This window comes from Numida meleagris, chromosome 2, assembly GCF_002078875.1.
Source record: "Numida meleagris isolate 19003 breed g44 Domestic line chromosome 2, NumMel1.0, whole genome shotgun sequence".
NCBI classification, from domain to species: domain Eukaryota; kingdom Metazoa; phylum Chordata; class Aves; order Galliformes; family Numididae; genus Numida; species Numida meleagris.
In genome coordinates, this window is record NC_034410.1 from 100,716,544 (window position 1) to 100,740,365 (window position 23,822).

At 40.6% G+C, this 23,822-nt stretch overlaps 1 protein-coding gene across 2 annotated transcripts in view; it reads left to right on the forward strand.

Annotated features, from left to right (window-relative positions):
• The window catches only part of COLEC12 (collectin subfamily member 12), a 96,709-nt gene extending 73,379 nt beyond the window's left edge, over positions 1-23,330 (forward strand). For both annotated transcript variants that reach the window (XM_021386038.1, XM_021386040.1), the window contains 8 exons: positions 4,053-4,175; positions 11,396-11,494; positions 14,021-15,067; positions 16,479-16,967; positions 17,407-17,543; positions 18,338-18,447; positions 20,115-20,260; positions 21,672-23,330. In XM_021386038.1, coding sequence (XP_021241713.1) covers positions 4,053-4,175; positions 11,396-11,494; positions 14,021-15,067; positions 16,479-16,967; positions 17,407-17,543; positions 18,338-18,447; positions 20,115-20,260; positions 21,672-21,691 — 2,171 coding nt within the window. In that variant the 3' untranslated portion in view covers positions 21,692-23,330. The remainder of the gene's footprint in view (positions 1-4,052; positions 4,176-11,395; positions 11,495-14,020; positions 15,068-16,478; positions 16,968-17,406; positions 17,544-18,337; positions 18,448-20,114; positions 20,261-21,671) is intronic.

Genomic DNA, 23,822 nt, shown 5'->3' on the forward strand with positions numbered 1-23,822 from the left:
ATGCTATAAAAACAAATACTACAAAGCCTGGTAACAGGGGGATGTCTCACTTGCATATTTTTTTGTGACCATCTTAGTTTGCAGAGAAGGGAGTCCCCAAAGCAAGTAAGCCAGCAGGATCTCTTTGTACTGGGTCGCTGTCTGTTTGGCCAGATGTCTTCCCAACAGGGAGATAGAAAAACCAGAGCTCTTATTTTAATAAGTCGGGAAAGGGAATGGAAAAAAAGCATGTGTCCAGCAAAACGAGGCACATCGTGTCCCATCTGATTTTTATTAAACGTTGATCAAATCCATGGTGAGAAATGCACATCATGCGGAAGTGACCTTGGCTCCCTGGTTTTTGAAGTTAGTGACAAATGTCTGGGAGCAGACCAGCATTAAAACCATGTGTATAGGACACTGAGAGGAGCATGCTACACTAGGAGCAACAACAACAAACCGAGAAGAACAGACTGGAGCTGAGAACTCTCAGCTTTGCAGGTTTTACTACATATGTTGTAGCAATGGAATGGGCATGTAGGGTTTTTCTCTGTACATTTTACTATAAGGCGTGCTGGATGAGATGTAAACTGGAAGAGTATAACATTATGTGTGAGCCATGAAAGCAAGCAGTCATGTGAGTAAAACTGTGATCGATTCTTGGAAGTAGAAGTTTTGTTTAAGTAAAGCCCAGGCATTTGACTGTGAGCTTTTGTGGTAAGCCTGTATACTTTTGTGCCAACCTGATGGGTTTTGTGTAATCACAGTGAGCATCTGAAATCATCTCCCGTCTGTTCTTGTGAAGTACTTTGGCTATCATGTTTTTCAGACCAACCCTTCAATAAAGAGCATGGACTAGATGTTTCTCCTCTATCAAAACAGTCTTTGGGACAGGTCATAAAACAGAGAGCAGGGAAGAACAACAGGGCAAGTTGAAGCCAGAGAGAGGAGTTGAAGCTTGGAGAGGTTATAGACCACTGATTACATTATAATTCATCCCTATAAAGAGAGGGCTGTATTCCTGGCTTTTAGCTTTGCTCATAGCCTCTATTGATGAACTGCACAAAAAGACATCAAAATGAGTCTTCTAAATCTTTCCTTCAAAGTACCTCTGTCTTTAGTAATTTTTTTTATGCTTAGTAAGCTAGAAAGCCAGCTGGTACTAGCAGAGTTAAGGGCTATGTATTTGCAATAAAGAGCACATTTCATGATTCTGAAAGACTTTACTGTGTCCATCTCCAGTGAAAGGAGAACAACAGAGTCTGTTAGCTCTCCCTGGTGTTTCACTGCAGCCGTGGACCTGGGACACACTCTGTGAGGGTGCTGGGTGTTTGGCGACAGTCAAATGCAGGTTTAAGCTGACAGACAAGAAGCACCAGGAGGCAATGCTATGCACAGCTCCAGCCCAGATTAGTTAATGCAATCGCTCTTTTCTGTGTGATCGTGTTAGTACGCTATGTTTATGTTATTGATACCAGCAGTGCTGGATTGTTGAGGGATGGAAAGCTCTGGCTTTTGTTCGGGTGTTCTGACGTCTGTTTGAAATATGCTGAAAGTAAAAGTTCTTAAAGCCAAAGTGCTGTTTTATTGAATCAGCGATAGAGAGGACTGAGACAAGTGAAACAAGATCTTTGTGATGTACTGGAGCATACATGTTACACGATGCTGGACTGCAGTACATTCAATGATATCAGCAGCATTTCAGCTCATTGCACAACCCAGGAAGTTGGAGTACAGTGACAGAAAGCAGTTCATGTCATAAAATGAGCAATCTTAATACGAGACTCCAATCAAGTCATACTTTTCTATGTGCAGTCGCTGTCAAATGTTTTGTTTATACTGCTGCCTTTCTCTAGGCTTTGTACCTCTGCAGTCTATCAGTCTTCCCAGCTATGGATTTGATCCTGCTTCCATTAACATTAAAATAGTGGGGAGCAAGCTTTCTGTTATCTGTACAGCTTAGAAGGTGAAAGTGATATGCTTTGTGCCCCAGACTTCCCGTGTTTTTTTGGTATGTGGAATGTTCAAAGTCTTAGAGTTCTAGAGCCTAAGTTTTCAACTCTTCTGAGGAGGAAGCTTATGTTCAGCACACAGTACAGAGCCCTCAGTGAGTCCATTAATACCAGCTAGCAGCAGCAAAATGGTGCTCCAGACACTACGAGCTTCCACTGTGAAATAATTCAAGTCTCCAAACAAATACTGCAAAACTTCAGAAAATTGCTCTTTCCTCCTTCAGCTTTTTCAGCATGCAGAACTTCCCCACTTGTAAACTCCTTGCAGCTGTCAACCAGAGAAAGAAAACCAACCTACATACCAGGATCCAGAAGCAAACTTGGCTATCAGATTATGAACTCTTCACTTTTGTGGTGTGGGTGTTACTGGTCTTCCAAGTCCAAGCGCCAATAAACAGGCTCTCCAGATGCCCACCTCTATACCAGCTCCTTTCCTTTCACTTCCAGGGCTTACACTTGCAAATCTTTGTCTTCTTTTCCCTTGCTGTTCCTGAAAAAAGAACTGGTTGTTCCCAACGGATCTCATGCCTAAACATAAAGTAACCCAAATCTATGGCATCATATGCATCATGTGGCGATAGGCATCACAGCAGAAAAGTCTAGGGAACATTAAGACAGTGTAATGTTGAAAGAAGGTTGACCTGTTGACCTGTGAGAGAGACATTTCTGCCTTGTGCATAGCTAGTATATGTGCTAGCCATAAACTTTGTATAAATCCTCTTCCTGAGTTGCTCCAGTTTGGTAATCCCTCCTTCTCGTACAATGGGCCTGAGGAAGTCGCTAGACTGCAGTTCTTTGAGAGAGAAATACAGTTGACTTAATGTGCTGCATCGGTCACCAGGCCTTGGTGACCCCAGGGGAAGAGGCCTGTGTTTTTCTCTTATAAAATAAAAACGAAAAACGACTCTACAGAAGGTCATGAGCTGGGAAAAGTAAAATCAGCTGTGGGCTAGGACTCAGGGGAAATACAAGTTACTCATAAAAAGATACAGAGCAAGTCTTGATTAGTTAAGTAATCTGGTACATAGAATTTATTAGAGCTTAAAGCTTTCCTGTGGGACTCCCCTAATAGTACACAAATACAGTAAAATATCAAAGAAGTGCATATTTTGTCAGACACTGAAGGCTGCATTTATCCTGACCTACTAATGCAAATCGGAAGGAGGGGTAAATCCAGCCCATTCGGTTCAGTGCAGTGGCCCAGTTTGCATATTTTTACATGATCACTTTTCTCCTGAATTTCTTTGCATCTTAGTCAACACTTCCAACACTCTCAAGCTGTTCCTGAGGAGCACATCAAGAAAAGAGGAGTATTGGTTTCATAACAAAGACATCAAAACATTCTGCAAAAAAGCTTGAATTAAAAATAATAAGGGTTTGTTTTCTGTTATTGAGGCCCTTTGTCTTAAGCGTGTCTACAAGGGAAAGTTCACCAGCATTTTTCTGCTGGTGTGTATCTGCCACTAGCTTTACTAGCACTGCAGCCCTTGTTCTGTTTGGAAATGGTGCTCTCCAAATCAAAAATTAAAAAATCTCTCATTGTGGAAAGAAAGTGTTCACACAGTAGGCATTTGTGTTAATGCTTGCAAGGCAGGTTCCATCCTCCTATCACACTTTCATGATGTTATTTTATTTCTGTATTTTCTTTCTGCTGGTGCAATTACTGTTGCCTCTTGCCTCTGTAGGTTGCCTGAGAAAGAGCTGCTGTGGCATAATGCCTGACAGAGGATATACTGATAAATATCTGACTTCCAAAGCTCACCACAGACTTTGTAGCAGAGTAAGAAAATGGTCCTGTCTCCCAGGAAAGCCTCCATTTTTCCAGCGAAGCAGAACCTTCTTCTCTTCCACAGCCTAAAACCCCAAAGGGACTGTATCAATAAGCTGATGCTTTAAGCACAGTGGAGACTATCCTGGCAGAACAGGCAGAGAGGCACCCATTTCTCATCTGATTATGTAAATATTTCGTTTGTTAGAACATGGAGGAAAGGAAACGTGGAGATGAAACCAGCAATGTGTCCTTTGTCCTTGTTTTAAAATTCTTCATCTCTTCTTTTGCAGGTATTCAGGAGGGGACTCAATGTACCAAGTGTAAAAATAACTGGGCACTGAAGTTTTCCATCATCTTATTATACATTTTATGTGCCCTGTTAACAATTACTGTAGCCATTCTGGGATACAAAGGTAAGTATGTGTCATGTGCAACATTCCTCTTTCAGTCCAGCATCCAAGGGGATGTCTGTGTATTACAAAGGCAATTTATCACGTTTTCATCTTGAATATGAATACTTTTGTCAGTGTTGTTTGTGGTACACATATAGCAACAAAACCTCAGGTTTCACTTCCAAGCAGTTATGGAGTTTTGAAATTAGATTAGAAATTTGAAAAGGAGAAAAAAGTTAAAACGAAATGATTTTTTTCCACTGTGAAAGGGTACTAACTGGAAGACTCAAAGCTCTGCAATATGTTAAGCCATGATTTCATTGAGCCCTTTCACATATCAACACCCTTCCAAAATAAATGTCTTTCTTAATGGGAGAGATAGGAATAGTCTTAATAAGATAATTATTATATCTATCACAGGAAAAAAAGTGTGGAATCAATATTGCTTTGAAATACATGGAAGAAAGACTGAACTAGGAGGTGCCAGTTTATTGAGTTATCTACAATTATTTTGATGAACAAAGATGCTTAGAAGCTTTCAAATATTCTGGCAGTTGGGCAACCCAGTAATGGAGGAAGTTTCATTTTTGTGAATCCACAGGAGGGTATATTGGAAAGTACAGCTTAAAATTCCCATACCTAATGGATACTAATTAAGTGTAGCCATTTAGGTATTGTTATGAATAAATGAATGATGTATGACGTATGAAATAAATGGGATGTGAGGTTCTAGTAAGATAATGAAAATGAATAATGTTATTCTGAGCATTATAGTAGAACACTGCAGCATCTTGTGGAGAAAAACAGCCAAGCTTTAAAATATCTATTTGAGCACAGCTTTCAGTTGTAGCTTCATAAACCCTCCAAGAAGCTGAGTAAATCTTCATGTGATTAGCATGCAGTGCATCCTGTGCCACCAACAGCTGTGCTAGTAGCAGAACTGACATCATCTCTGGTCCTTTGCCACTGAAAAAAAAAGGAAATTGTAGAAATAGAAAGGGATAAATACTTACTTGAGAGGATTCACTAGAGTTTTAAGTAGGAAGAAAATTAAAACTGCTTGCTTTAGATGGAAAATTTAACAAGGGAGAAGAGAGAATGGGAAGGGTATTCTATCAGAATAGAGATACTCTTTTTTCACTATAAAGCAGGCAGAATATCGTAAATTAAAAACAACTGTGAAAAAAAAAAGCCGTACATACATACTTACTCAGATGTTCTCCTGAAGAATGTGTAAGTGGTTTCTGAAAGTAAGATGTGGAGAAAAAAAGACTTTGCAGGATTCTTGATCTACAAAGATGTTTGGTTATACTGACTAGGGGAGGACAAACTTAGGCCTTTTGCAGGTATAAATCTGCAGATGTCTGCTTATGATGAGTAAGGATGTGATCTTTCCGGGCTACAACCCAGACTCTTAATGCCTGAGATTTAGTAGAATTTTCCTCAAGAGCTTTTTATTACATGGTTGTCAGTTCTGGGGCTTACCAGAAGAATCAGACCTCACTTAGCATCAGAAAGAGCACATCAAGTTGGAGGGACCACTGCTCTGTATCTTGCTTTGGCAAACATTTGCTTGTATATGTGCAGGAAGCAATAGCAATAAGGAAACTGTCCAAAATATCTTTTTGGGAGTTTCTCTTCCTCATTTCAGTCCACAGTTTTCCAGCTTCATTCTCTATGGGCCTCCAGCACAGTCTCTTCCCCAAGCTTCACTCCCATCTTGAGGCCCCTTCTTTCCTATACTCAGTTCTAAACCTGTACTTGCGCTGACCAGTCACTGCTGCCTGAGGAGGGACTAGCCTTTCTGTCACATCCATATTTATCCAGGGTAGGGGCAAAAGAATTTCCTTGCCCACAGAAATTGGGAAAAAATGCGCATCTTCACTGACCTTAAGACATCTTGGTGATGGCTTCACCTGAATTCCAAGCGAAAGAGATACACATTGGAGAAAAGTCCTTTTTGGTCCAAGGTATCTTCTCGGTAACTCCACGCAGTAAGTGGTCATATGCCAAGTAGTAATTTCACCCTTCGTACCCTGCGGTTTAAGAGCTTTGCCTCCTCAGTGCCTAAAGAGCTAATTTGCTGGGAAAATTTGCAATTGAACATACCCCCAGCTGATGGTACATATTCAAAGGAATTGCTGCAATATTTTTCTTAGTGGAGAAGGAATTAGGCCTTAAAGGAAAAACAAAATTTAAAATAAAATTTTATAAAGCTCTTGAACTCTCCCCTCTGCATCAGAGTTTGGCTTGTCTTTTTTATTGCAATATTACACTGAAAGAAGGAATTCTGCTGGCATCAGGGATTCTTTCAGTCTCTTAGCTAAGTTTCCATTAAATTTGCCTCCCACGCTTATGTTTATAAAGCCCAAAACTACTTTTAAAACTTTCATTTCCTACCTAGTATTTAGATATCCTTTGTGATTTAAAACGTTAAAACTACTAATCAGTGAATTAAATATGGCAGGCAAAAAAACAACTCAATGGGAGGCAAAGTCAACACAGAACAAACCTCTAAATTGGTGGTAAAAATTACAAAGTAGGTCGGAGAAACCTGAAACCAAAACATGAATTAAATATCCAGGTCGTGAAGGAATAACAAGCTGAGTTTACTACTAGTTTGCTTTTGGAATAAATATGAAATGGTTGTTTAAAAACATTAATAAAGCAAATTGTGATTTTAAAACATGCTTTCTTAAATAAAATGCAAAAATACAAAGCTATAGAATTTCTGGCACTGGGCAGTGCCAAATTAGCCTGTATAAGGGGAATGATCATTCTGCAGCTCTCCGTTAAGGGAAGCTCATGCTCTCAGTTTGAACTTCTGATAGTTCTCAGTTGCTGATCAGTCCTTGTTTTATATATTCTTGAATAATGACCACCATGACTTTCATCTGCTTGCTTTTCCCGTCTCCCAGCTTTTCCCTGCCGTTACCCAAGACCAACACACCATGGTGAGAAGGCACATTTTCTCCCTGCTTCTTGACTGAGGCTGAAACAGAGAGTAGGTCATGTACAGACACTCCTCACTGTTCTGGTCAACAACCACTTGACCATTTGCCTTCTTTTGAAGGACCTTTACTAAATTTTTCACAGTGACCTTGTCAGAAATTTAAGATCACAATGCAGAGATATCTCGCCAAGCTGAGAGTTAAGATGAACCTGTCTGAAAGCAAGCTCAGGGCACAGACAGACTTTGCATTTTTTGAGAGCGGGAGTCTGTTGGAAGCAGCAGAATGACCTTCATAGGGAACATCAGGGTCAGTCTGCCTCTTTAGCCTTGGCCTTTCTGCCTTTCTCCACACTTCACACTGCTGTGAAGGGAAACAGAGCAAATATTCCTGTGAGGGGATTCAGAGCAAAAATCAAGGAAATGTTTTGCCTGATAAAACTAATTCTGCAGTTGACATCAGTTTATCTGAGTAAGACATCAGCAGTTTAGTATCATATGGACAAAACCACTACCTTGTGTATTTGAAAGCAGCATGCTCTTTCCAGCCTCCCTAAACCAGCATCTTCTTGCTAAGTATCATGTCAGCCCCTCCTGGTCCAGGGCTGCACCACAGAACTAAATGCTGCTACTTTGTGTAGGAGACAAGCTGCTGGGGACTGGAAGACCTCTTAGGAGTGACCACACTCAGCAAGTTTTATGATGATACGAAGCCGGGAAGAGTGGCTGCCACACCAGAAGTCTGTGCTGCCATTCAGCAAGACCTGGAGAGACTAGAGAGTTGGGCGGAGAAGAACCTTATGAGGTTCATCTAGGGCAAGTGCAGAATCCTACACCTGAGGAGGAATAACCACATGCATCAGCACAGGGTGGTGGCTGACCTGCTGGAAAGGAACTCTGCAGTGGAGGTCTTGGGTGTGCTGATGGGCAACAAGTTGACCATGAGCCGGCAGTGTGCCCTTGTGACCAAGAAGGCCAATGGTGTCCTGGGGCGCACTGACAAGAACGTGGTCAGCAGATCGATGGAGGTGATCCTCCTCCTTTGCTCTGCCCTGCTGAGGCCACATCTGGAGCACTGTGTCCAGTTCTGGACTCCTCAGTTCAAGAAAGACAGGGATCTACTGGAGGGAGCCCAGTGGAGGGCTCCAAAGATGATGAGGGGCCTGGACCATCTCCCATATAGGGAAAGGCTGAGAGACCTGGGGCTGTTCAGCCTGGGGAAAAGAAGACTGAGAGAAGATCTTATCACTGCTTATAAGTATCTAATGGGTGGGACTCACATAGATGGGGCCAGGCTCTTTCCTGGTGCCCAGCAACAGAACAAGGGGCAATGGGCACAAACTGGAACACAGGAAGTTCCATACGAACATGAGGAAAAGCTTTCTTTGAGGTGACAGAGCACTGGATACAGGCTGCCCAGAGAGGTTGTGGAGTCTCCTTCTCTAGAGGTATTCAAAACCTGCCTGGATGCCTTCCTGTGCAACCTGCTGTAGGGAACCTTCTTTAGCAGAGGGTTGGACTGCATGATCTACAGAGGTCCCTTCCAGTCCTTACAATTCTGTGATTCTGTGATTTGCCATCCTTCAGACACAGCACAGGCATGGTCTTCCCTGCATACTACAGCCAGTTGTCGATAATACCAGTAAAGCCTCTGATTAAACTGCTGCTTCAAAAAATGTTTGGAGTGTTCTACATGAATATTCATAGCTACAGACCTCCTTCAGTCTTTTTAGTATGGGCTTTTTTTTTTGTTTTGGTTTTTTTTTTTGGAGTTTATGGTAATGAAAATACCATATGTTGTTGTATCTGCAATTCCATCCAATCTCAGCAGCTGCCAGTACAGGCTACTACATATTGATACTATTCTATTATTTTCAATTGCTTTAAACTCTTCAGGGGAATACTGTAATATTGGTTTCCAGTATTAGATTTCATTCACTCAACATTCTTGCTGTTACAGAGCAGCATAAAGCCTGAGGTTTACAAACTTTAGATCTGAAATACAGACTGTCATTCACTCAAACTGCAAAAGGAATAAGCTATGTTTTCCTTTCATTATTGTTAATATATATTCATTTTCCAACTCCAAGTGTACTGCATAACTGGAGCAAGCAGGTGAATATTATGCAGAATTTGTGTTAACATAGATGATGTGACATTGCTAGGCAAAGGTTCAGCAAAAACACTTGGAGTGGGCCTGCTTTTTAAATCCAGATGCTTTTGCTGGGTACTTTCTAAGGGCCCGGAGTGAGGCATGTCCTTCATGGTGATTATTCGTAAACAAAGCAGAGCGTCGTGGAATGAACAAGGAACTGCCTAGAGCTGGCCAGAAAGAAATACCAAGTATGGTCCCCATGCTCACTGTGTGTGATGCATAGATGTATACATGCATCAGTAGAGTATGAGAAGTTATAGAAGGACCTGGGCTGGTCTGGGCTCCATCCTGGAAGACAATCAGTGAGAACTAACTGAGGATCAGCTTGGCTTCATTTGGGAAAAAATGGTGTACAACATTTTGACAGGTACCGTTAGCAGGCAGAAGAACCAGTGAATATTAGTGTTATACTTGGGTAGAAAATCCTTTCTAAAGCAAGCAGTATTGAGTAATGGTCCCCCTGAAAGAACAAATCCATTCTTGTAGCTGGGGTCATTATTGTAGCCTGGCTTTTAGCAAGCCAGCTGCCATCATCCCAAATACTGAAATCTGTACTCTGACTCTATCTTTACACACTCATTAGAGCCTCTTTTTTATTGCACTGTTAGCAGTTAGAAGGGAGCAGGAAGATGATTCACACAAGGGTGTCCAGTCACTTTGTAAATCTTGAGAATTCTGCTGTTGCAACTCCACTCGCCTCAGTGTAGTCACATCAGAGATAATTTTGGTCTGTTGTTTATCAGCTGGATTTTTGGAAAGCATTAAAACCTTTCTGTGTATCTGTGGCACCCACAGACAGAAAAACAAGAGCAAAAGTTACTGAAGAAGGAGCACCTGGTGGACTGCATTTCAAAGGTCTGGTTGTGATTGCTCAAAATAGCAAAATATCCCCTAAATTTCCACTCCTAGTAAAAAGACAATTCTTTACATAGCAATGACTTCTATGAGGCTACTTTGTGGCTGCAGATTATCTCACAGACAGAAAGAGTTGGTTGGTATCTTCAACCCAGCAAAGGCCTAGAGAGTTGGGTTTCCTTTCTAAAGGGATGGGAAACACATTATTTCTTCTGTCTGAATAGGAGACTGGCAGAATGCCTCTTGAAGCCTCTCCCAGAGTTCATGCAGATCTATTCTGCTCCCAGTGCAACCTGAGGACCAAATAATCAGGTGAGGAGAAGAAATTTCTGCCCCTGGTTGCGGTTTGAATGCCAAGGGTGTTCAAGTAGATTTGCCATGGAAGCTGAAGACAGTTCCTCACCTTGCAAACATTTCCCTGGTTGTTTCATCAAGTACAGACTTCTGTCACTAGAAGCCACTCCAGGCTCTTTATTTGTTGCTTTTTCCATTTCCATGCCAACTCAATCAAATCACCAAATTGTCTCAGTGACAAGAAAATGACTCAGACATTACCAAATAAAAAGTACATCAGAGGAAGCCATAAAGCTGCACTTGCTGACTGGCTGCCATTTCAATCTTAACAAGTCAGAATAATTTTGAGAATGTTTTGAGTGATCTCTACCCTTATTAACACATTTAAATGTTGATTTCAGAAATGTTGATTTCTGAAGTGTTTAATATGTGCATCTTCAAACTGCTGTGTCAGACCAGAGCTTGCTAGCCAGGAGACATTTTTTTAATGATTAAAAGGCTAAGGGGAAAAAAAGAGAAGAAAAAAAAAGGTCTCTTCAAGGACAAATGGCTCAGTGGATCATGGCAAAATAAAAGGAAGTCTTCTCTCACATGTATGAGCCGTATGAGCTTTTAGCAACAGTCTACCACAAAGCACTGCACTTGTAGCATGGAAGTACTGTGAAAAGACAAGGACTTGGTTCATGAGGAAAACTCACAAAGAGGGATTTCTTTATTCATAAGGGAGGTTGCTTCTGAGTAAAGAAATGTGTGGGAACTGTTGGCAGAGTGAAGAACTGGAAGTGTGCTGGGCACCACCAGCAGATGGGAGTTCATCCTGCCATCGTTTCGCAGTACAACAGGAGAGTGTAGTGGCAAGCAAGGCAGATTTAATGCTTTTTGTCAAGTTTGATGCTAGTAGTGTTCTTTTGGTTTGTTTTGTAGTTTACTAGACTTCATAATTTCACTTTTTCTTCTTTCTATAACATACTGTTTTCTTTTCCCTAGTTGTAGAAAAAATGGATAATGTGACAGGTGGCCTGGAAACATCCCATAGAAGATATACAGAAAAGCTCACAGAGGTGGAGAGTGATCTGAAGAAATTAGGTAATCTGCATGCAAGCAAAGCCCCTTTTTATTATGACTTTTCGGTGTTCTCCTGGAAGATAGTGGCCAGAAATTTGTCTGAAAACTGTCTGTCTCTGACAAGATACAGCACTTCTATTTCAATTTCTCGAGTACTTGGGAAAACACTTGTTAAGGCTGTCTCTACCTGGGACAGCATTTTAAGCATACTTTAATATTTACGGTTCCTGCTACAGTCACTCTGAAATTATTTATACTTAAATGAGCACTTAAAAGTTGTCCTCAGGAGTCTTACTCTGAGTTACAGATGTAAAATATAGCAGAAGCTCTTCCACAAAACAAGAGATTCTACATAAAATAAATATAATAAATATCTGTCACCTAACCATCTTGATGCCATTGTAGTAACTTAATGTTCAAAACCGATGGCCATTATAAGGGATGCAAAGATTATCAGCAGTTCAGGACTGTCATGTCTGAGGCAAGTTGATAACTTCCATAGAATGTTTCTTAATCATCTCAGAGAATATAAAACACAAGGTTATTATGAGTTCAGGTCTCCCAAGTGTTGTCACAGTTCTCAATTATCAAGAAAATAGAAAAAAAAATCACAGGTAAGGATTCCCAACTCACTCTGTTTACATTTCTACCTTTCGTCCTTGTCTGGAAAGGCAGTAAAACTGTTTATTATCAGCTTATAGATACATAGATTTAGAGTTTATGCAATTAGTTTTTATTTAAGTATAAAAATGTGCATACGTGCATGTGCTTCTTAAAATATATTTTGTTTCACTTCACAAACGATGCATTGAGATTTGTATTTCTTTGGAAAGGGACTAGCTTGCAGTTTGATCATAAATGTTTACAGCTTTTTTCCACTAAAAAAAACAAGCTGTATTCTGAAGTATTTGCACACTGCATTTAGTTCAACAACATGGGATAATTCAGTGGCAAGTGCTTATGCTGATACATATGTAGGCATAAATGCTACACCTTAAAGCACATGCAATCTTTCATGTTACTCTGCTGATTAAATTGATCACAGCTTGGAGCACCTTTGATTTGGTTCATGCCCACATATTTTTACACACTACTGGGTGGATGGCCAATGGGATGCTCAGACCATCAGTTCCCATTTAAATGGACTTGCCATGGAGGAAGTTAAAAAGTTACAGGGCAGTGTGTGTGAGAGGAGTAAAGGTAAGAGAATTGTTGTAGGGTTAGAGGGATACCAGCATGTGGTAAGTGAAAGACAGGCCTTCAGGGATTAGCTTTTTTGAACTTGAAAGTTGTCAGAACTCTGTGAGGAACACAATATAATTTGAGCTATAGCTGAGAGGTAAACATACAGACAGCTGAGAAGGTCCTGAAGTGAGAGAAATGCTGGGGAGAGGAACTGTGCTCAGGACGGTGTCCATCTACGGAATGTTCCATAAACACTTCGGGCTGAAGTTTCTTTCTCAAATCACCCTTGCTGATTGCCATCATGACTCATTCAAACACATCAGAAGAAAGCTCCCTACAGAGCCATATTCAGTATAGCTTATGAAAACCATCCTACCCTCTCTTTGAGTCATCTGAAGTGATGGACTTCAGGCTGCATAATTCACAAACATAGTTATACTTTGATGGGACAAAAACATATGGACTGTGTATAGCACAGGGAAGCGATTGAGGTCAAGAAAGGGAATCTTCCCTCAAAGTGAGTGTTGACTGCTTACTTCTTCAGTTTCTTTGTCCTGGATGATGAACTGTGCAGCCTCAAAAGCTTAACTACATTCAAACAAGGTCTCAGAAGTATACTGTAGAGCAGTGCAAGCAAAAGCTGAGATGTTCCTTGATGGTTATGGTTTTGCTTTCCTGGAACTCAGAACATGAGGAAACAATAACAGCAAAAGAAATGTCATTAGAAGCAACAGTGGTATGTTCAAGAGAAAAAAAGAATTATATCCTGTCATGTCTAGAATAGCCTGATGGCAAAGCTTTTCTCTTTACCCAGATTGTTTTAAAATAGGTATTTTAACCATTTTAAAACTAGAACCAAGATTTAAAAGCACAGAACTGTTTGTACTAAATCACAATGAAGATCTTCTACCTGCCAGAAACAGGAGGAAGAAAATATGAACTGCTAGAATCTACTTCTGAGCTTTCAGCAAAAGCCAGCTGTAGCTTCAAAGCATAAACTTTCTGTTACCTTTTCAGTATTTTGAATACTTTTTACCATTCAGTTTTCATTCAAAATAGAAGCACTACTTGACAGTGTATATTTATCATAGTTTCTAATGGTAGGTTTTCCTATATATGACAACAGAATCACCATTTTGTTCTCCTTAGCAAGATATAAAGTCTTCATCTTTCAGATTTCTACTCTGTCTGCGAACAAAATTTTACTTAGTGATTTCTCGTCTGGAAAATATATTGAAGAAATTCTATTGACAAAACATTTTGACAGCCATACTGTACTTAAAATATACTGTAATTTTTTATGGTGTGTTTTAAAAAACCTCATGTTAAACTCTTCCATTAATATTTTTGTCGGTACAACAGATGACCAAGCTGGACAAAAAGCCTTGAATACTAACACTGAACTGTCTAGCTTCAGATCTGACATTCTGGCTCTTCGTCAGCAGCTTCATGACATTGCAGAGAAAACTACCAGAAACAAAGATACACTGGAGAAGCTCCAAGAATCTGGAAATGTACTAGATGATAGACAGAGCCAAATGAGAAGTGCCTTAGATAGTAACTCTTTCATGATCATCAGTGTCAATAAGACTCTTCAGGCATATACTGGCTATATAAACAATCTTCAACAAGACACAAGTAATATCCAAACAAATTTGCAAAACCAAGTGCATTCTCATAACGTGGTCATCATGAACCTTAACAACTTAAACTTGACACAAATACAGCAAAGAAATCTTATCAGTGTCCTTCAGAAGTCTATGGAAGATACAAGTTTGGCTATTCTAAGAATCAAGAATGACTTTCAAAACCTGCAGCAGGTTGTCCTTCAAGCCCGGAAGGACACTGATTGGCTTAAGGAAAAAGTACAAAATTTACAGACTTTGGCTGCCAACAACTCAGCTTTGGCAAAAGCTAATAATGATACACTTGAAGACATGAACAATCAGCTCAGTTCCTTCAGTGGGCAAATGGAGAATATCACCACAATTGCCCAAGCCAACGAACAAAATCTGAAGGATCTCCAGGAACAGCATAAAGAATACGAAAACAGAACTTCTGCCAAATTCAACCAGCTAGAAGAAAGGTTCCAGGTCTTTGAGACTGATATAGTCAATATAATTAGCAACATCAGCTACACTGCTCATCATCTACGAACATTGACTAGCAATCTCAATGAGGTCAGGACAACTTGTACAGACACCTTAAGTAAACATTCAGATGAGCTGATTTTTATGAACAGCACACTAGCCAATATTCGTTTAGACTCTGCATCACTCAAGATGCAACAGGATTTGATGAGGTCAAGGTTAGATGTTGAAGTTGCCAATTTGTCAGTAATCATGGAAGAAATGAAGCTGGTAGATTCCAAACATGGCCAGCTCATCAAGAACTTCACTATCCTACAAGGTATGTAGATTCTCTAGTAAAGCCCGTAATGAATTGTGATGAATTCCTATTTGCCATACTTTATTTCTGTGTGAGTTAGTGCATGCTGGTACACAGTTCTGGGGTTTTCCATTATATAATCCTAAACTTTGGAAATGTAAATGTAGCTTGAATTTTCCTTATTAATTTTCTTATGTCTTCTTTACATACCTAGAATGGGGATGTTATGAAAGAAGGTTCTGACTTAGCAGATTTTATCCTGAGTGACTGCCTGGATCTGCTTTTGATTTAGTTTCTAAAATAAGTTAGTGAAGGTGTGGAACCTCAAGAAACCAATCCCTGCTAAGGAGGAAATGGCTAAAAAATATATGTTGGACTATTCCCAGAAAGGTCCACCCTAACTGAAAAACAAGTTACTATTTTACTTTAAGCCAGTTGCTAGTCCGCCAGAATACATCCTACTTTTGCTTAGTTTTTAATCCTGGAATATTTTATTTTCTCCAGGAATAAATAGCATCAAGTTTAGGAGGCTTCTCCCAGTCACATGAAAAGAACGCTCATATTGCCAACCTGATGGGAACCAGCCAGGGCCTAAAACTCTAATCACAAGTAAAACTTAAATGTTCCAAATAGACTAAGTCTGAATTAGAGCCAAGATTACAAGTCAGTAACCTTAAGCTTTTTTATTTCACACAGACCTAAATCACTCTAGCTAAGTAATTTATGTCTGAAGGAGTTTAAATGATGTTGAAAAAAATATATGTAGGCAAAATATTTGATCACCCATGATCAAATACTTTGAATCCAAAATTATTTTGCTGTTTATGTATGGAAAACTGCCTCAGCATTACTATTTCCTATCATGTGTATTGTTCTGTTTCCTGTTATAACCTACTAGCTAGTGAATGTAACTGGCCTTTCCCATTGTTGGCCTATTGCACATTGTCCATCTTTTTTGTCTCTTTGACAACCCATTATTGACAGAATAAGAAACAGCATTGCAGGAAGAGCAGTCCAGTAGACTAAGAGAGGAGAGATGTTGCTGGAAAGAAAAGGAAGTGTAGCAGAATGGGAGAATGGGCACATCAACGTGCAGTACTGCATGCGTATCCAGCACAGAGCATGTCTTGTTGGGCACCTCGACTGGTCACCTGTGGCATCATAGTACTGTCCAGTTCATAGGACAAGGTGCATCAGATGATTTTCTGCTGAATTTTATATTTCATGGACGCTCAGAAAAGAGAAATGATGTGTAGAGCCTGAGAAGCAGACCTACTTTTACAAGCACAACTGCAAGTAGCTGTTAGCCTGGTTTTCACAGTGCTGCATATCCAGTGTCACTGGTCTGAGCTATATTTAAAGAAGGACCCCAGGTGGGCTTTTTGTTTGTTTTCTGTCTGTATTCCTACTTTGAATGCTTACATTGTTTCAGGCCCTCCTGGTCCAAGGGGACCTAAAGGTGACAGAGGTCCTCAAGGTCCTCTTGGCCCTGCTGGCCTAAAAGGACAAAAAGGAGAGAAAGGAGAGCCTGGACCACCAGGACCTGCAGGTGAAAAGGGCCCACCTGGGCCAACTGGGCCACCAGGAGAAAAAGGAGGGAAAGGCTCAAGAGGATCACCAGGCTCCAAAGGTCAGAGAGGTTCTCCTGGCAAAACAGGTCTTCCTGGACCAAGTGGAGACCCAGGCCCACCAGGGCCACAAGGCAAAGATGGACCACAAGGCCCACAAGGCCCACCAGGATTTCAAGGCCTGCAAGGAACTGTGGGAGAGCCAGGCGTACCAGGACCTCGAGGACTACCTGGGCTACCTGGAGTCCCTGGACTGCCTGGTCCAAAGGGCCCACCTGGCCCACCAGGGCCACCAGGTCCAGGGATGCCAATGGCACTACAGAGCGAACCTACATCGGTGCCTGAAGCTAACGGTAAGCTATCAAAACGTGTGCATCTTTTGCTGAGATACAAATATACCTAGTGAAGGGTGTTCACCAGAGTTACTGGTTCACATAACCTCTGCTACATCTCAGTCTCTGAGATTCATAATAAAGATCCCTGTCAAGTGAAGCTATACCTCTCGGTCTTCCTACTCAGGATCTGAAACTAATTCCATTTATTGTTTACAGCTACAGAAAAATCCTAAGTTGTCTGAGGAATAAATTGTCCCCTTGGCCTCAAAGTTTAACCTTGATTTCACAGTCAGGATTTTTGTAAATAAATTCTTAAAATGTATCTAAATATGTTAAATGGCAGTGCATTGTAGATAGGCGAGGGATACTCCACTGACTATTGGCCCTATGCAGAAAGCTACTGTTGGCTCATTGATTTATGAGTAGTTGGTTTCATGCAAAAAAATTCACATCATAGGTTGTTCTCCTCATTGGAAGAACTATACAGAAAAATGCTACTACTTTTCAATTGAAAGAGAAATCTTTGAAGAGGCAAAGCTATTCTGTGAAGAGAAGGCATCACGCTTGGTTATCATAAACAACAAAGAAGAACAGGTAACTAGCTTTTCTTTCTGTTTTTCAAGGAGGGAGTCTGAGCTTATTTAACTTGTGGAAGCCACAAGGCAAGTGGGAAGCTGCGAGCATCATGAATTCATATAGTGAAAGTACACACAGTGGTTGATTTACTCCAGTTAGCATTCTGTCCACCTTCTTCTGCTCAGCAGTTATTCCTTGTGAGAAGCATCTCGCCTTGAAGGTGTGGTCACAGAGCACAGGAAGAATGGTCAGAATTGGAGGAGTTTTGAACCTCTGAAGACACAATCCAGTATGCTTTGCATATAATCCAAAATGTGGACTTTTTTGCAGTGTTGAAAATAATTTATTTTTAAATTTGTTTTAATATATGCAACCTAAGACTACTGTGACCCACAGATATTTTTAATATAACTATAAATCTAGCTGTACTTTTAGTACTGTTCAACATAATTACTCAGTGGCTATGTGGCAGTGGGAACATCAAGATGCAAGTGCTTCCTATCTGTTGGTGGTTTTTTGGTGTGGGGTTTTTTTTTCCCATTTGTATCTAAAAGATGTTAGCTGTGACTTTATGTCCACCTTACTTTGATGACTAGCTCTCTCTGCCTAACCTGCAGTTAGTACTATGCATTCTAGGCAGGGTGTCGCAAGGCAAACTCGTGAAACCTGTCTTCAGCTTTAAAAAGTTTCTCCAGGCATTCCTATTCTGATAGCAAAGATGTTCTTGAAGACATGAATAGAGCATTAATTCAGAGCTTAATAGCTCCAAAGACTGTGTTTTCTTGTTATGGACTAAGATCTTTCTTCCACAGCAATGGATAAAGAGGCAGATTTCGGGGAAAGGCAGCTTCTGGATTGGACTTACAGATTCAGAGAAGGAAAATGAATGGAGATGGCTGGATGGATCCTTACCACTTTACACGTATGTAAATAAAAACAATAGCATTTATTTTCAGCAGATTCTACCATTCTTGCCAACACTTCTATAAACAGCATCTAGAAATTATCCCATGGATCCAGAGGTTTGTAGATGCCAATGAAATAATTCTTTACTGAGGTTGCTGTTGAACTTTTTTTCCTCCTCTCCCTTCTCTGTGCACACAGCTTTATTTCCTTGCCAGAAGGAAAGCTGAACATTGAATGAAAGAATCACGTAACTACACAGCAAAGCATTCCTTGCCAAAACATTTCCTCCTGACTTTTATTACAAAGTTGAGATGGAAAGCACGGACAGTTTTTCTGTCTTGGTTTGAATTTTCCTTATTTGCATTACAAGTGGCTATAAATAGAGGGTTCTTTCTGATAAAAAAATGGCCAGTCTTTAGATGAAGTCCAAATCCAAGTGGAAAGCATTAAACATAAGGAAAATGCTTGAAACAAGGGTGTCCAAGCTTTGGCCAGCCAAGAACTGAATTGGCAGCTCTCCAGGAATTGTAGGGCTACACCTAATTTGTCCTAAATGGAGCAGATTTCAACCACCCAAATTTTTAATACTGAAGAGTTTACAGAGCTGAGCATGCTGTGCTCCAGAAAAAGTCTCAGTCAGTCACTTGTTACAAAATAATCAGCTGTGATCTCATTGGTGCTCATTTTAATGGAAAACATGGAAAAAAATCAGATGCATTTCAAATGAGCCATAATATTTTTCCCTTTTTCTCCTTCCCTGCTTTCATTTTTCTTCCTCTTTATGGCAGCACTGTGCCCGAGTCCTGCTCCAGCCACTGCTTTCAATAGATTTCCACCACACCATGGGTTTAGGTGCCCTGTAATAACCTCAGAGCTGTCAGTTTCTTATTTTTGAAGTATTTCATTACCCAGAGAACCATGTGTCCTCCCAGGTGCCTGCTCAGATGCTCCGTGTCAGACAGGCATATTTTCTATCTGACTGTGGCTCATATCAGCCAGCAGTCACAAGCTCTGGTCAACAACCTGTTCCTTCAGGAAAACTGAGCTTTTAAGCCTCAAGGCTGGAAGTGTTTCTCACTTGTTAAACAAAAACAGGATGAGGAAACACTTGCTGCAAGCCCTCCACTTACTGCGTTAACTGTCACCACTAAGACTACTGATCTCAAAATATATGTAGATATATACTTTGTACATTCTTTATAAGCCCAAAATTTCACCTTCTGTTGAAACACTGATCTGTAAAATAGATAAACCCTTGCTGTGCCTCCCAAGAGGTCCATCTCGGTGAAGTCACTGACCAAGTCACCACACTGCCATCCTTTCCAGCAGTGTGAGCTGCCGGCTCCTTGCAGTACCGTCTGCTGGCAGGAATGAAGCGTGCACACTGTGCAGGTTCAGAATGATGCACATGGAGCGCTCCCGCTGTATGTGCATGTACATTCAGAAACTAAAATAAAGTTCATCGGTCTAATTTTAGGTCTTGGAGTCTTGGCAGCCTGAGGCCGAATAGATTCCCTTCTTTGTTATACATCTGTTTTCCATTTTCAGCAAGAGTCATGTTTGTCTCAACGTGTATTTCCCTTTCAGAACAGATCTCATGATGTTTTTGTTAATTTTTTGTGGTTGAAAAACTGTCATGTGTGCCGTGTTATGCAATAATATCTATTGCTTTTTTGTTGAAAGAAACTGGAAAACCGGGCAACCTGATAACTGGAGTCATGGGCACGGGCCAGGAGAAGATTGTGCTGGGTTAATCTACGCTGGGTTCTGGAATGACTTCTACTGTGAAGATGTTAACAATTTCATTTGTGAAAAAGACATGGATAAAGGTAAGCAAGGCAGTTTATTTGATTATTTCACTCTACATGTGGCAGGTGAAATTCAAGTACACTTTGTACAGATAGAATCACAGAATCATTTGAGTTGGAAGGAACCCTTAAAGGTCATCTGATCTGATCCAACTCCCCTGCAATGACCAGGGACACCTACAGCTACGTCAGGTTGCTCAGAGCCTCCTCCAGCCTGACCTCGAGTGTCTCCAGGGATGGAGCATCCACCACTTCTCTGGGCAACCTGTTCCAGTGCCTCACCACCCTTATGGTAAAAAACTTTTTCCTTATATCCAGTCTAAATCTAGGTAATGGGTAGGCAGTGAGGAGATGAGCCAGGCATAACATTGGTTGCAGTGGCAGTGCTAATACCCTACATGATGTGGATGCTGGATTGATCACTCTCTGGAAAAGCAGCCTTCAGACTGACTGCAGGCATTGCGTACTCTGCATCTTGGCCACTTGTAGCATGCCTAAAATTTCAGACACGATTTGGCACATGTGCTCCAGACCCTGGCCACACTGCAAGCTGTTTTTATAAATTCAGTGGCCAAGCAGGTGGGAAAATTGGCCTTTAGGCTGGCTCAGGGACCAGCCTTCAAAAAACAAACAGACTGTTCTGAGAGTTTGTGCAACAGGAAGCACTTGGTGACTGCTAAGAAGGCATTAAAATTCCCACAAGGATTGATGCCAGGAGATGTCCTGTTGGGCTGAGGAGCCAGGTCCCCATGCCACAAGCAACTGCTCTGCTGCAAATAATGGCCAATGCAGTGGAGGGCTTGTAAATGGCCAGTGTGGCCAAACAGTCACCCAGGCAGTTGCCATAGGGCTTCTCTTTCTAGATACATCGGCAGAGTGCAGAGTGGTTTGCGTGGCTTCTTGGAACCCAGCCCCACCATCACAGAGTGAGGCAGTAATGGTGTTCAGGGCCTTGTTCCACCTAAATGTTAACACCTACGTACAACCTGGTGTGACATTGCTTTGCTGAGAGTGCCCAGCTGCTCCAGTTGCAAATATGTAGGCTGAATTTCAGCAAAGGCAGATGGATATGTCACTAGAGCCAAAAATACTTCCCATCCACAAAAACATCCCCCTACAGCAAAACAAAACAAAGTGCTGAACAAGCTTTGTGTGTGTGTAATACTGTTTGGGTGTCCAGAGTGAAGGACTATATGCAAGTAACAACACAGCGTGTCCTCCTTTCCCTGCATACATTTGTTATTTTAGAAAAGCATAATGGTTTACAAATATTTATCCTCCAGGACTTACAGAATCTGAATATGAGTCCAGTTAGAGTTTTAACATACCTTGATCTCAGTAAGTTTTCTTTTTAGAAATGTGTTTAATTCTCACAAGCTTTTTATGTGATGTTTTTCTTTTTCTGTTTTTATTTTATTCTCTCATACTGTAGGGCAAATATTTGGAGCGTAACAGGCTGTGACTTTACAGATACCTACATGTTGTGAAAATTCACTTCAAGAAAAAGAAAATCCTAGGGGAGAGCAACATGGCCTACAAAAAAAAATTGAAAAGAAAGAAAAAAAAATCAAAACCAAAAGCAAGCACTGAAAACTGGTTACATTGCATAAGGGAATTCAGCAGCAACTCTTCTTCAGCATCCAATTGTTTGAGGCCTTTCACCCCACAGCATCAGGAAATACCATTGGACTAATTCTGCTATAGATTTTCTTCCCCACCAGTAACCACAGACATCAGCAACTTGCGCCTTCTGAAAAAAGACATTCTCTCAATCTGAGTAAGACTGTTGGTCAGTCATCTATAGAAAAAACATATAAAGCAACTGTGTAAACAGGATGTTTCGTTTGCTAAAATCCCAAATGTAGGAAAATTATACAGATACACAAATATATAGATTTTATATAAATATATATATATAGTCCAACTCTTATCAATAATATGGAATATACTTTTAAGAGCTTTTAAAACTTTGTATTTTTGTACAAAATATTTGCTTTTTACAATTGTTCTCTTTTTTAGTGACTTTTTTTTTACAAATATAGTGCACAGGGGCCAAAGAAAACAATAAAGGTACTAATAATTCACTAAGGTTTGCTACCAGGCCTAGCTCAGCTATAGAGAAGTATTTTTCCAGTTAGAAATATTTGTACTTTCCCAGATGATTTGCTCTGGTTAAATAACTTTTAAAGCAAATTTTAGGTAGTGTTTTCCTTATTTTACGCAATCTAGTCTGTGTGTGTAACAATGAAGTTGACTAAGGACTAGACACTCATTGTAGCTCTGATCTCAGCCGTGTTCCATCAGGGTACTCTGCAAGGACCATGCTAATAAAAGTTTTTCCTTCCTTCCTTCTTCCGTGCCTTCCTGCCTGCCTTCCAGCCTTCTTCCTCTGGTGAGGAAATGCCTCAGAACTTGAACTGTTTTCATTCCTTCTCCCTGTTTGTGAGGAATCCTGCCCTAATAGGTGCTGCCCACATTGCCCAGAGGAAGGATTTTACGAAAACAGAAACAAAAGAGCTGCACTTGCAGAAATAAGTTTCTTTTCAAGATAGATTTCAACATTTGGTAAAAAAAAAACATGCCGTACTCAGAAAGTCTAATCAACTTGCATTTCTCCAAAGTACTTTGTAAATTGATCTCTCTGTTTTCTTGGACCAGTACTTCTCTTCCAAACAAACTGGAAAATAAAATAAGCTACAAAACAGAAAGCAGTGTGGCTAAGTGAGATGATATCATCAACCAGACAGCTTCCTCCACAGTCCCTTGAGCCATTGTCTAGGCAGCAGTGCTGCTTATCAGGAATTTAAACAATTAGCAACCTGTTGAAGCTCGTTAGCACAACCCCTGGTTTTGGTTCACGGTTTTTATACTCTTCATATGGCCACACGGTATATCACAAGGGAAGCTGTTTTGGCTTCTTCTGAAGAAGAGTTGTTTTTCCTTTGCCTTCTGACCTGCCATTTGCCTTGGCCGAATGTAGATAAGTTTGTTGAAATACTCCAGCTCTGTTGGAAGGAGACATGGTTTTGTACTTCAGATTTTCAAATATTGCTCCTAAGAACATCCAATTAAAGACTGCTGCTTTCCTGAATCCCACACTCCCTCCAGTGTTCATTCTTTGAGGGGTGGGGGAGGGAGGGAGAGATACTTTAACTTACGTATAGAAAATACAGAAAATGTTGCGTTTGGGAACCTGTTCTGTGGCACGTACTAGATGTGAGACAGGAACAAAAGGAAAATTGCACATATTTAATTGAAAGTGAAAGGTCTGTGTACTGCAGCCACATAGACTGTGTGTCACCATCTTGGAGGCAGTGCTTCTCTTGAGACACACTGCATTTCCAAGACTTTCTTTTGGCTTTTTCATCAGGTTTCGAATACAACATGGTTCTACCATGCACCCTGTCTTGTTGCACCTAGGGGCTGTGTGTGGATGCATGCTGTAGTCTTCACATATATATTACACAATGTTTTGTTTTAACAAGATAGTGTTAAGCTGCTATTTTTGGATAATGAGGTACAATACTATTATTTTGAAGGAACCATGGTGAATGAAGCCTTGCAGTGCCAGACTGAGTTAGAG